Consider the following 14,224-nt stretch of genomic DNA (forward strand, 5'->3'; position numbering starts at 1 on the left):
TAACTCTGTTAAGAGCGACACTGGGACGTCTTCGTGAGTATTGCTCTGGATTTGTAGGTTCCTTTTGGCAGTATGGACATTTTCTTTTTTTTTTTGCCAGTCCTGGGGCTTGGACTCAGGGCCTGAGCACCGTCCCTGGCTTCTTTTTGCTCAAGGCTAGCACTCTGCCACCTGAGCCACAGCGCCACTTCTGGCCCTTTTCTGTATACGTGGTGCTGAGGAATCGAACCCAGGGCCTCATGTATACGAGGCAGCCACTCTTGCCACTAGGCCATATCCCCAGCCCAGTATGGACATTTTCAGATGCTCATTCTGCCAATCCATGAACATGGGAGGTCTTTCTGTTTTCTGGTATCTTCTTCAATTTCTTCATTCTCACCATTTCAAGGGTAGGTTCCTCCATTTTGCACTGTTATAAAGGCCTACCCTTTCCATCCGCACCGGCCACCCTTCCTGTGGGAGTTCCGTGTTGAGTGTACTTCCTGCAAGCCTCTGGCTGAGCTCCCCGCGGGGATTTGCGGAGTCCTGCACGAGCCGGCAGGCCTCCCGCTCTCCTCCCTGCTTTAAGAGGCCTGGGGCCGAGATGTGCGGAGTCGGAGGCGAGGCTGCGTTCCACATGCTTCGTCTCCGCCCCCAGGAGCTGCAGGCTTAGTTACCGGCCACCCATCTGCGGGGAATTCCTGCCATCTGACCACAAACCACGGCGGAGGTGAGCTCAGACGGCTTCACAGACGGCTTGAGTCGCCAGCCGGGGCGGCGGGAGGAGCCGGGCGCTGGCTCCCGAATGCCGAGCCGTCTGCTGTTCCAGCCGCGGTCTTGGCGGGTGGAAGCGGCGTGCTCCGGCGTCAGTTCATCTCCACGCTGTCAGCTCTAGACCCTCAAGGCCGGTCTGTGAACCCCCTTTTTCTGGTACGTCAATCCCAGGTCTAAGCGCGGTCCCTCAGCCCTTCTGCACGTGGCTGGCACAGCTACACTTTCGGCTTCTTGGGGGTGGTTTGGAGGTGAAGTCTCATGGATTTGCTGGCTCAGGCTGGCTTTGAACCCGGATCCTCAGATCTCAGCTTTCTGATTAGCTAGGGTTAGAGCTGGGAGCTACTGCAGGACAGCTTGTGAGACACATTTTGAGAAGCACTGTTGAATGAGTAAAGGAATGAGCGGATCAGAAAGTGGATGTATCTAAAATGGGGTAAATGGCTTGTTAAAGTTGGGGTGGAAAGATGCATAGGAGGATGGCGATTAACCATTTCTCTTCAAGCGGGAAAATGTCTTGCCTGTTTTCAGCTGCCACAGAAGGGGGAAGGTAAATTAAAGGATCAAGACCTGACCACGGCAACTATCACTCCAAAATCATTACCAAACGCATTTCTTTCTCTTGCTTTTTGCTCTTTGTCCTGTTCTTTATTTATTTCCCAATGTTTCTGGGTGAGATTTAAAACAAAACAAAACGAGCCAGGTACCAGTGACTCACCTTTGTCATCCTAGCTACTCAGGAGGCTGAGATCTGAGGACGGAGGTTCCAAGCCAGCCCCAGCAGGAAAGTCCATGAGCCTCTTAGCTCCAAGCAAGCAGAAAAATGAAAGCCAATAGGGGAGCTGTGGCTCAAGTGGGGGAGCGCCAGCCATGAGCACAAAAGCCCAGGGACAGCGCCCAATCCCTGGGTTCAAACCCCAGGACAGCATCAGGGAAAAAACAAAGAATAAGGAACAACACATGGCTCATTTTATGGCCCGTGACACACCATACCACACACACACACACACACGTGCGCGCGTGCACACACACACACACACACCCATAACTAGGGATTTTGTAAATGTTCAAAGAAGAGTCAGTAAAGTGACAAGCCTGCCTGAGATTTGAAGCCAGATCTGTCTGCTTGGTTCTTCCACCTGTGGTCTCTCACATCTGACAAGGATGCGGGCCGAGTCTATGTTTGGGACAACTTGTCATTCTAGAGTTTTGAAGCTGTTAGTTTCACAGTCTCAGTGTCTTTACTTGTTCTGATCTCTGCTGCTGACCGCTATTGCTATTAGATTCTCCCGTGTCCCTGCAGGGTACGAATGCCTTCATCTTACTCAGTCTGCCCACACAACAGTGTTTGGAGAAGAGGTGGGGTGGAGCTCAATGGTAGAGGATTTGTCTCCTATGCCAGAGGTCCTGGGTTCCATCTCCAACACTGAAACACACAAACATCATATAGAGCTTTGACAGCATGTTTGCAACTATGTGATGGTTTAAGACATGAAATAGGCCAGCAAATATACTTCTCTGTGCCCCAGAAGGTGAGTATCAAGTGAAAGCGGCGGCCTAGCCATTTAGCCTGCACGTGTGGTACAGGCAGGCACGTTGTCTGTCCGACACCAAAATACTTTCTGCTGAACCTAGAACGCATTCTCCCGAGACGCGGGGCAGTCCTTTCCCTCCCCGGCTATGGCAGCTGGAGCGGCTCTCGTCCGCGGCCTCCCTGAGCAGGCCCGTGGGCCTCGTCGTGGCGGTGTCCGGGCCTCTGCAGAGGCTGGGCGCTCCGCGCTGCCCTGCGGGGGTCAGTGCTAAGCAGGGGCCTCGTGACCGAGAGGCCAGGCCTGTGTGCCGTGCGCTCCTGACTCAGCCCCTCCTCCTGGCACACCGAGTCTGGCACGCGGTCCCGGGTCACAGGTGAGCAGGTGCTAAGCAGGGCCCTCGGGACCGAGAGGCCAGGCCTGTGTGCCGTGCGCTCCTGACTCAGCCCCTCCTCCTGGCACACCGAGTCTGGCACGCGGTCCCGGGTCACAGATGGGGGGAAGGGACACGCAGGCGGGGCGGGGGTTCTTCCTGAGGACTTTCCCTGGATTTCACCCCGACGACGACAGGCAACTCCGGGGTGAAATCTCCAAGAGCACCTCTAGGTTTGAGTCACAAAACTGCGCTAGGCCAGGAGTGCAGATGATGTAAAGAAAAGTAAAGGGAAGAGGCCCGCGGAGCGCAGCCTGGAGGAGATGAGGTGGACGATTCTGCGAGTCCTTTCTGTCTAGTCACACAACGCCGGGAGCATTCTATTGTGAGACCCTCTGTGAAATGTTGTACACTAGGGAAACTGGCTGAAGAGTCAGCGTCCAGAGCCAGGTGACAGTGGCTCACACCTGGAATCCTAGCCACTCAGAAGGCTGAGGTATGAGGATCATGGTTCAAAGGCAGCCCGGGTAGGAAAGTGCAAGAGACTCCGATCTCCAATTAACCACTCAAAAGACGAAGTGGAGCTATGGCACAAGTGGAAGAGCACCAGCCTGGGAGGAAAAAGCTAAGGGGCAGTGTCTAGTCCCTGAGTTCAAGCCTCGGCATCAGAATGTGCACACACACATACACAAACGCTTCAGTGTCTGCAGTTTTCCTGGGGGCTAATCATACAGGCCCCCCCTGCCTAACACAGTTCTAAGTTCCCACAGCAAAGCAGGCATTCAGCACACGCCATGCTGGCCCTCGCTCTAACAATCCATTATTCCGGCATGCGTTCTTTCCAAGACCAGTGCCATGGAGACGGCCTTTAGAATAACAACTCAAGAACCTCGGGGGCTGGGAATACGGCCTAGTGGCAAGAGTGCTCACCTTGTATACATGAGGCCCTGGGTTCGATTCCCCAGCACCACATATATAGAAAATGGCCAGAGGTGGCGCTGTGGCTCAAGTTGGCAGAGTGCTAGCCTTGAGCAAAAAGAAGCCAGGGACAGTGCTCAGGCCCTGAGTCCAAGCCCCAGGACTGGCCAAAAAGAAAAAAAACCAAAAAACCTCGGGATAGATTCAAAATGGATTTGTGCTATAAATAGTAAAATACATCTAAAAGTAAATGAACTTACCATAAAGCATATGCAAGTAAAGGTATTTCTTTGAAGCCCCAAATCTGATGGTGCTGAAGAATTGTCCAGCTTCTACTACTAGAGCTTAACATGGCAAATGTGATGTTATTACCTTCCTTTTTGTAGAACTTTCTTGAGGTCTGAGCGCCTTGTAAGTGGCCTGGCACTAGTTAGATCTGTAAGACATCGTGGCCACAAGTCTCAAACAGAAACGCTGGTAGCTAGCATGTATTTCCGCATACCTTCAGAGGAGTCTCTGGGTAGCTGTGACTCACTCGGCCTGGAGGACCCGGAATGCTTCTGCCGGTCTGTTCAGTGACGATGACGATGCCCGACAGCCGTTTCCTAAGAAGCTGGGTGAGAGCCAGCCGCCGGTGGACGGAACTGCCACCTTTCACAGTACAGTCTCACTTCCCGCGCTCCGGACAGCATTCCCAACAGAAGGAATCCAATCTGCTGGCTGTTTCTTGGCTGATCAGACATTCTTCCTTTAGTTCCCGGATTGTCTTCCTCAATGAATTTTGGAAATGTTTTTCTCTGTCTAAAACATTCTGTAGGCTTTCCTTGGTATTTTCCAGCTCACAGATCACATGATCTAATTTATGCTTAAGTTTCTTTGGACTGTCCATTACACTGTAGCTATGTTCCTGAAAACAAAAAGACCAGGCATTTAAAACACACTGACACGTGGTTAGCTTAAAGCTTATCACTAAGCTTTGGGTGTTGTTCACTAAGGATGCACAGACAAGGGCTTTAAGTTGGGAGCACTTAGAGGTTTGAAGACTACAGGAAGAAATGCACTTAAGGTGTCTGCGTCTCTCGTCTTGGAGACGGCACCCAGGAGGAGCGCGTGGATGGGAGTGCTTCGAATCCCCCTGGGGTGTCTATCTGCCACTCGCGGGCGGTGACACCTGCAAGGAGGAGCGCGTGGATGGGAGTGCTTCGAATCCCCCTGGGATGTCTATCTGCCACGCGCGGGCGGTGACACCTGCAAGGAGGCGCGCGTGGATGGGAGTGCTTCGAATCCACCTGGGGTGTCTATCTGCCACGCGCGGGCGGTGACACCTGCAAGGAGGCAGCTTTCGCTCCCGAAGCAAGGCGCTGCTGAGCTGCACGCTCACCTTGCACACACACTTAAACAGGGAAGACTTCAGCCGAGCTCTCCGAGGACGGACAGGAAAGCAGCCGGAGCAGGCCCGCAGGCTGGCAGGCAGGGTCGAGATGGGAGAGACAGCTTAACTCCGCCCAACGCTTACTGTGCGTATGCTGATGTGCGCTAGCTGTAGAGGTTTTTGCATTCTCGTTTAAAATGAAAGAAGGTAACAGTGATCTAGAGGTGCCATTATCATAATTTTACAGTTAATATTAAAGTTAGTGAGGGGCATTTTTGCTTCTAGCCACAAGGAAGAAACAGAGGCAGACTGAGAACTTGAAGGCCAACTGAGTTCCGAGGCAAACTGAGCTGGAGAGACGGTGCAAAATGCTCAGGGAGAAGACTATGGCCACAGGACCGAGTCCTGAAGAGGAGACGGCAGCCCAGAGCAGCACTAGAGGCTCTTCCCTGAGCGCCATGCCGCGTTAAGATGAGCACTCACAGGGGGGAAGACGACTCAGAGAAGACTGAGTGCTCCCACAGGTCACAGTCGCTGCTCCTGCCAGCCAGACCCAGAGGCGTCAGGATTCACGGAGCAGCAGGTGCAGTGCGCACACCTGCAGCCCCCGCTGCTCAGGAGCTGAGAGCTGAGGACACGATTCAAAGCCAGCCGAGGGAAGGGAAGTCTGTGCCACTCTTAGCTCCATTTAAACACCAAAAAAGCTGGCAGAGCACTAGCCATGAGCCTATAAGCTCACGGACAGTGCCCGGGTCGCGAGTTCAAGCCCCAGGACCAGCACACACACCAAGAAGGATTAGAAGAGTACATGAAAGAGTCTTGCTTCTTTGGTCAAAAGCCCTAGGTTGAACACCGTTCTAGTACTGAAAGAAATGGCTGCTACATACGCAAGAAAAATGTTCAGAAAAACAATGCAAAAAAGTCTGGCATACAGAAATTGAAAATCCAAACTACGTGACACACAACGTTTAATATGTATATAAGTAGAAAAACTCAATCAGTAAAAACAAACCTCGAGGTGACACAAATGTTAGAACTAGCAGAAAAGGGGAGTAAGAATGTGACTAAGGAATGGTTACAAACATTAAAAATATCAAGTACAGAAAGGTACAGCAGGCTCGGGAGCGCCCTCCGGTGGACGCTCCAACACGCGGGGCGAGAGTTCACCCAGAGGAGGGCCGACGCCCCAGGTCACCAGTGAGGAGAGAATGCACACGCGCAGAGAGCAGAGAAGGTGGAGAGAGCCGTCGCACAACTTTATGCAGCTGTGTTTAAGCAGGGTCCTTCACAGAGACAAAGACAAGCCGGAATGAAAGGAGTTGGAGAAATCATGACCAACATCTTTCTAAGTTTCACGACAAATTTAAGCCTATAGTTTAAAAAAAAAACCCAAATCCTCAACAATCTCAAGCACAGAAATGTGAAAACTAAACCAAGACGCAGCTCAGTCAAAGCTAGTATAAGGAACACTATCATTTTCATGATATGTACCATTGCTATGGTTTTGCTGTGTAGCTCGGCCTTGAACTCTTCATCTTCTTACCTCGGCCTCCCAAGTGCTAGGAGTTGTGTGCCACCATTCTCGGCTTACGAAAAATTCTTACAAGGAAAACAAAGGTGAGCACGGCTGTATATTTGTAAGAAACAACGCAGGTGAAGATAGAGCATACTGAAAATCAAAACTTCCACCCTAGGAATTAGCACTCACTGCAAACTACTTTTAAAAATAAAAGCAAAATTCTGTCATTATCTTTTTAGAGATAGAAATATGGAAAGAACTCATCACTAGCATGGCTGCACTATAAAATTATGAAAGTAAATCCTTTGGGAAAATAATAGAGATGGAAATAGGGACCTGAAAAGTCCTGGCCATTGCAACTACCTAGACAGTATATAAGATTTCATTCTCATCAACTAAATCTGTTTACAAAAGGTTGGAAGAAGAGAAATACAGCATCCTATTATAAGGTGTGTGTGTGTGTGTATATATATATATGCATATATATGCAAGTAGAACAAACACTAGGTTCTTAGAATAAAGTGGCTAAATTTATCAAGTCCTAACAATCATAAATATTTTTGTATCTGATAACAATACCCCCAAGTATAATAAACACCATTACTGACAACTGAAAGGAAAATTAGACAAATTTAATTGACATTTACAGTATATTTCACATATATCAGCAGAATTCACTTCTATTGCAAATACACACAGAATGTTTATCAAGACAGACTAAATTCTAGGCTAAAAAACTCTCCATAAATTTAAAAGGATTTAAGATATAATATGCACACAGAATATATACCACAACAGAATTAAATTAGAAATTACTAATGGCTATCTAGGGAATTCCCCAGCAGAAAAGGAGAAATAAGAGATGAGTGGAAAGCAATGAAGTGGAAAGAAAATCAATGAAGTCAAGTTCTTTGACAAGGTCAACAATATTTTAAATCTCTAGGTAGACTGATTAGTAGTATTAAGAGAAAAGAAACACATTACCAGAAATTATGAGCAATGCGAGACATGACCGCATTCACCGAAGGTATTAAAAAGATAAATACAAGCCAGACGCTGGAGGCTCAACCCCTGTCTGTAATCCTAGCTACTCAGGAGGCTGAGGTCTGAGGATCTTGGTTTGAAGCCATCCTGGGCAAGAGAGTCCATGAGACTCTTATCTCCAATAAACTACTCAGAAAAAGCTTCAAGGGGCGCTGTGGCTCAAGTGGCAGAGTGCTAGCCTTGAGCACCAAGAGGCTCAGCGACAGTGCTCAGGCCTACACTTCAAGCCCTAGAACTGGTTAAAAAAAAAAAAAGAATTGGAATCTGCAAGGAATTCCTTGGAAAGACACAAGCTACTAAGATTTTTTTCCCTATAGAGAAAACTAAAGGCTGTCTACGGCCATACCACCCTGAATGCACTCAACCTCATCTAAAGGTTCAGATAGCTTCACTAGAGGAGTATTTCAAATATTTATAAAATAAATAGTATCATTGCACAAGCTTTTTCAGAAAACCAAATAGTTACATTTTCCAACTCAATTTTGAGGTATTATTTAGCTATTGAAATCAAATATATTAAAAGGAAAATAAATATAGGCCAAAGACCTCTTGAATATATAAATATCAAACAAAAATTTAATAAATCAAATTCAGCAATACATAAAAGGGACAAAAAAATCAAGAAAGTTTGTTCTACCTATACAAGGTTGGTTTAACATGGGAAAAAAAATCAACTGATACAATTCATATTAACAAACTAAAAAAAATCCTATCACTAAATACAGGAGAAGCATTTGACAAAACTAAAGACCATTTCTGAAAAAAATTCTCAGCAGATTAGGAACAGAAGGGCACTTTTTTGACTGGATAAGAGAAATTTATGAAAAACCCATGGCTAAAATTCTATTTAACATGAACAGATTTCCTTCCTCCTAAGACAAGACATGGTGATCTGCCCTCAATAATACGTATATTCAGCATAGCGATAGAGGTTCAAGGCAGTACAATAAACAGAAACAAAAGGAATTCATATTAGAAAGAAAAAAGTGTCACTAATCACAGAGAACATGAGATGTAGAAAATCTGATTCTGTAAAAACTGCTAAAATTATTAGATTTTTAGTAAGTTTGACAGACACAAGATTAATATACAAAAATCAATCACATCTCCACATTCTAGAAGCAAACAAAATACCATTTGTGATACCAAACACAAAATACTAAGCGGTAAATTTGTGTGCTGAGACTATAAAACAATGCTGACAGAGGTTAAAGACCTAAATAAAGGGAGATGTTGAGTTCATACATCGAAAGATTATTAAGATGTCAAATGCTTCTATATGCTTAACACAAAATTAGTTGAAATGCCATATGGTTTTGATAGAAATTTACAAAGTGATTAATGCTAAGAACCTAGAATAGCCAACACAACTAGGAAAAAAAAAGAAACAACTAAAAATAATTAAAAAAAACTTACATGCAAACAGATTTATACTCTAGTTCTTGTTTTAATATGAATAAGCAGTAGATAAATAGATCTAAGCTTGGCTATTCTATGCTGTATATGAATTATTAAGGATAATCTAAAGACATAGATATATTTTATTAGATATTCTCACACAGAAACATAATTCTAAATGGGAAGAATTAACTATTTTCTTGGTAGAAATATCCTTGAGAAATCGTTCTCCAAATTAATATGTAACTGAAGGATGAATTACTTGTATACTGAGCTTTCACATACATATGAATTACAATGACTCCGAAAGCAATATTATTTCCAGATATTACAAATTAAAAAAATCTCAAGCACCTAAGTCTGTAATTTCTCCTGTACGATTTCCCAATTTGATTCTAATGGAATAGAATTATTCATCTTAAAAGTATTAACAACTCAGCAAGTCATTTGACTTACAAAGGTGAGCTGGGATTGGAATTCCTCATCGCGCAGCGGAGTACCCACCTGGTGGGTGTGATCTGTGACTGGAACGGTTTTAATGGTGAAGTTCTTTCTACAGTGAAGTTTTTCTCTTTTCTCCTGTTAAGAATATTTAGTAAAAATCATTGAGATTCTTTATCTTTTCTTAAAGTTTTAGTCCTTGAGTTTGTATATCACATTCCTTTTGGAAATTGCTTTTGGAACTCAGTAAATGCCACTTACTTTCAAAAGATCTTTCCCAAACAACCCTATAGTGGATGTATACACACACATATTTTTGCCAGTCTTGAGTCTTGAACTCAGGGCCGGGGTGCTTTCCCTGAGCCTCTTTGTGCTCAAGGCTAGCGCTCTACCACTTGAGCCACAGCACCACTTCTGGCTTTCTTGAGTAGTTTACTAGAGATAAGTTTCTCGGGGACTTTACTACCGGGGTTGGCTTTGAACTGCAATCCTCTGATCTCAGCCTCCTGCGTAGCTAGGATTATAGGGATGAGCCACCAGCACCTGGATTATAGTTCATTTTTGAAATGCAAATTTTCCTAAAAAGGGGGAGAGATAATGAGAAAGGACAGTCCCATCTGCAGTTAAAAATGCAGTTACATAAGGCAGATGCTGGTGGTTCACAACTTTAATCCTAGCTACTTAGGAAGCAGAGATTGGGAGGACTGAGACTCTGCACCAGTCTGGGCAAAGACGAGACTCCATCTCAATGGAAGGAACTGGGTTTGGTGATGAACGCCTGTCATCTCAGGTACAACGGGAAACCCACAACAGGTGCTCTACCACTTAGAGATGATAATAGTCATGAACCTTCCTGCGTGGGCTGCTTTGAACGGCCATGCTCAGACCTCAGCCTCCCGAGTAGCTAGGACGACAGGTGTGAGCCACTGGTGCTGGCTCTCCTTTCTTCCCTCTTGTTCATCTTTTCTCTAAGTCTTCTAGCTTTTGGTGCTACTACGTTTCAAACTTGTATGCATGTGACTGCTCTCTCAGAAGTATACTTTCATCCTATCAGCACTGTACTTCTTGAATTCTAAAGAACTCTGCCATCAATCTTTTATGGTAACCTCCAGTTTTTAGACACAAATTTTGTTATGTGAATTCCTAGTCAGTCCACTTTACCTTAGTAATGCCCAATATTTCTGAGTACTGGCGAAATATTTGTACATCACAGCTAAAGCTTGTCTATAAATGTGGAAGCTTAAAAGAATGCACTTCAAATGTGTCAACAAACAATAAACTAGCCAAGGGTACGTTGATGACGATTCTTCAAGGGTACCACACAAAGTGAGTATTGCCAGGAAGTAGTATCTGATAAACAAACCTGTATGTGATGTGGGGAATCAAAGACAGAAGGGACGACTCCGGGCTTTAGTTTAATATTTGGTGCACTTCTGTCAAAATCTGTCTTCTTAAAGTGCCTTGAACACAAAACATCTCCCTTTTTAGGCTCCCAAATGCCTGCAGCATTCACATCAAGTCTTTTCATTGCTAATACCCACTTTCTTTTCATGTTTTCATCTGTGGGGAATCTAGAAAAAAATTAAGTATTTTAAAACCAGAAACTATTCATATATATTTAAGTTAAAGCTTTGTTTTGTTTTTGTTGCCAGTCCTGGGGCTTGAACTCAGGGCCTGAACACCCTGGCTTCTTTTTGTTCAAGGCTAGCACTCTACCACTTGAGCCACAGCGCCACTTCTGGCTTTTTCTGTGTATGTGGTGCTGAGGAATGGAACCCAGGGCTTCGTGCATGCTAGGCAAGCTCTACTGCTAAGCCCCATTCCCAGCCACTAAAGCTTTCTTATATGACTGGCCTAAAACAATTCTTTTTTTGTTATTATCTTTGGAATCTGATATTCAGAAAAAAAACGATTCCTTCTTGTATAACTTGGTCTTAAAAATCAAATTTTATTGTTTGCTAGGCACTCTTCAGACATTAAAATTTTTCTCATATTACATGGAAGAAAATTATCAGGAGACATTTCACGCCTTAAGAATATGATCTACAGCTGGGCACTGGTGGCTCACGCCCGTAAGCCTAGCTACTCAGGAGGCCGAGGTCTGAGGATCACGGTTTGAAGCCAGCCCTGGCAAGGAAAAGTCTGTGAGACTTTTATCTCCAATAAACTACTCACAAGGAGGGGGAAGTGGCATTGTATCTCAAGTGGTAGAGTGCTCCTGTAGAGCGCAAACAGGCTCAGAGACGGTGCCCAGGCCCAGTTCAAAGTCCAGGACAGGTTAAAAACAAAACAAAACAAAACACGATCCACAATGGAATGGTTTTCTCCATCTACAGACGGCCACACTTGACGTACTTCCTCTGAGGGGACTTCCGGACCCGCCCAGTGAGTGGACGCAGGCCTTCAAGAGCCGCAGGGTCTCAAGCTGTGGAGACAACCCGTGTTGAGGATCTTTCCCCACTTTCTAAGCAGGTGGAAATCTTTTCTGGGGTAGGGTTGTTGGAGTCGGCTGCTATTTCACATTTTTAACAACGCGGCTTGCAGAGCTTTCTCTACCACGTGGTACAGTGCTTGGCACCACATGACAAGGACCAGATCCTACGGTTATCAGGGGACTGGCTAACACACCACGTGAGGAGCATCTTCATTTAGCTGCTTGCTAGCGAAATGACTCACAGGTCACGACGTGTGCTCCATACACTTCTACACGGAAAAGACACAGCCCTACGAGCAAGGGGTGTGTGTGTGGTGGGGGTGGGAGCCGCCATGGCGGGCGGGGGGAGGGGGAGGCCCTCCTCCTGGGGCCCTGGGCGTGGGGCCGTCCGTCCCGGGAAGCCTTACACGTGGAAGGTCAGTCCTCTCAGCTTGGAATGGGGCAGGCAGCGGGAGGCGCATCCCACGGCGGAGCAGCATTTCACCATGGCGCTAGCTGGCCACGCACGGCGGGGCTGCAAGACAACCAAGACGGGGGTGGGGGGGACGTTAGGGACGCCCAGCCGGGGACGACGGCTCACCCGCGCGTCACACCGCCCCGCTCGTGGCGAGCGCTCCCCCGCCCACCTTCAAGGCCAGGGCGGTGACTTCCCTCCCCACCCGTCGGCGAGGCCCCTCGAGGATGCAACGCCTGACTCTTCCTCTCGCCCCGGGTCCTCGCGGCCGCGTGGACGGCAGACCCCGGGGCTGGGAGGCTGAAGGGCCCGGCCCCGCCCCCGCGGCCAAGCCCCGCCCCTTCCCAACCAGGCGCCTCAGGCAAGAGGCCCCGCCCCCAAAGCTCCGCCCCTTTCCATCCAGGTGCTTCCTGCGAGAGGCCCAGCCAGGCCCCGCCCCTTTCTCCAGCCGCCCCCCCCGCGGCCTAGCTCCGCCCCCTTTCCCTCCAGGCTCCCCGGCGGCCAAGCCCCGCCCCCTTTCCCTCCAGGTTCCCCGGCGGCCAAGCCCCGCCCCCTTTCCCTCCAGGTTCCCCCGGCGGCCAAGCTCCGCCCCTTTTCCTCCAGGCTCCCCCGGGGCCAAGCCCCGCCCCCTTTCCCTCTAGGCTCCTCACGGCCAAGCTCCGCCCCCTTTCCCTCCAGGTTCCCCCGGGGCCAAGCCCCGCCCCTTTCCCTCCAGGTTCCCCCGGCGGCCAAGCCCCGCCCCCTTTCCCTCTAGGCTCCTCCGGCGGCCAAGCCCCGCCCCTTTCCCTCCAGGTTTCCCCGGCGGCCAAGCCTCGCCCCCTTTCCCTCCAAGTTCCCCCGGCCGCCAAGCCCCGCCCCCTTTCCCTCTAGGCTCCTCCGGCGGCCAAGCCCCGCCCCTTTCCCATCAGGTTCCCCCGGCGACCAAGCCCCGCCCCCTTTCCCTCCAGCCCCCCGCGGACAAGCCCCGCCCCTTTCCCTCCAGGTTCCCCCGGCGACCAAGCCCCGCCCCCTTTCCCTCCAGGTTCCCCCGGCGGCCAAGCCCCGCCCCCTTTCCCTCTAGGCTCCTCCGGCGGCCAAGCCCCGCCCCTTTCCCTCCAGGTTCCCCCGGCGACCAAGCCCCGCCCCCTTTCCCTCCAGCCCCCCGCGGACAAGCTCCGCCCCCTTTCCCTCCAGGCTCCCTCGGCGGCCAAGCCCCGCCCCCTCCCCCTCCAGGCGCTGCCGGCGGAGGTGGGGCCGTCAGTCTCCCCGAGCCGGAGGCGGGCAGAACCGCACTTCCGTTGAGGGGGGGTGGCCCGGCGTCTCCTCCTCGCCCCGGGATGCGGGCCGGCAGCGACGCCGGCTAAAGAAGAAGAACCCACTTAACAGTCCTCACCGCTCGCGGCGACCGCGGCGCTCGCGTCCCCCTCCACTTCCGCCCGGTCGCCCCGGGAGCCGGATATCCGGCCGCCGCGGGTCACGTGCGCAGCCGCCCTTCCGGCCGGGGTCGCGGCTGCACGGCGGAGGCGGCGGCGGGGGCGGCGGCGGAGGCGGGGGGCGCCCGCGCCGCGCGGCGGCCTGCGGGCGTGGTCTCCGCCCTGGGGGAAGGGCCTGCGAGCGCGAGGGGCGGCGGCGGCCATGGCGGCGACGGCGGCGGCGGCGGCGGCGCGGGAAGATGGCGGCGGCGGCGGCGGCCGGGAGCGCGCGCCCCGGGGCTGCGAGCACTACGACCGGGGATGCCTCCTGAAGGTGAGGACCGCGGGCGGACCCGGGCCCGGGGGCCGGGCCGTGGCGTCGGCGGGGCCCCGCGCCTCCCTCCGGGCCCGCTGGCGGACGGCGGACGGAGGCCCGGAGGGAGGCGTCGCGGCCCGGCGTCCGCCCCGGCCGGCCCTCGGCGGAGTGCGTGCGTGCGTGCGTGCGCGCGCGGAGCGAGGCCCGTCCCGGAGGACCGCGAGGCGCGGGGCGGCGGCGCTCTCCCTTGACAGCCCCGCCCCGTCCGTCGGGGGGCTCGTCGGC

General features: G+C 50.4%; 1 protein-coding gene across 3 annotated transcripts; it reads right to left on the bottom strand.

Moving 5' to 3' along the window:
• Positions 1–240: 240 nt before the first annotated feature.
• Positions 241–13,745, bottom strand: Thap6 (THAP domain containing 6). Of its 3 annotated transcripts, XM_048364184.1 has the most exons (7): positions 13,605–13,740; positions 12,186–12,292; positions 10,708–10,915; positions 9,360–9,482; positions 3,831–4,477; positions 2,019–2,176; positions 241–1,131 (listed from the first exon to the last, which is right to left on the bottom strand). In XM_048364184.1, the coding sequence occupies exons 2-5, from the start codon at positions 12,263–12,265 to the stop codon at positions 4,238–4,240; spliced, it is 651 nt and encodes a 216-aa protein (XP_048220141.1). In that variant the 5' UTR covers positions 12,266–12,292; positions 13,605–13,740; the 3' UTR covers positions 241–1,131; positions 2,019–2,176; positions 3,831–4,237. The 3 variants fall into 3 exon arrangements, with proteins under 3 accessions (XP_048220141.1, XP_048220142.1, XP_048220140.1); XM_048364185.1 differs by lacking the exon at positions 241–1,131 and having other exon boundaries at positions 1,665–2,176; positions 9,408–9,482; positions 13,605–13,745; XM_048364183.1 differs by lacking the exon at positions 241–1,131 and having other exon boundaries at positions 1,665–2,176.
• Positions 13,746–14,224: the final 479 nt, after the last annotated feature.

Source organism: Perognathus longimembris, chromosome 16, assembly GCF_023159225.1.
Source record: "Perognathus longimembris pacificus isolate PPM17 chromosome 16, ASM2315922v1, whole genome shotgun sequence".
Taxonomy (NCBI): domain Eukaryota; kingdom Metazoa; phylum Chordata; class Mammalia; order Rodentia; family Heteromyidae; genus Perognathus; species Perognathus longimembris.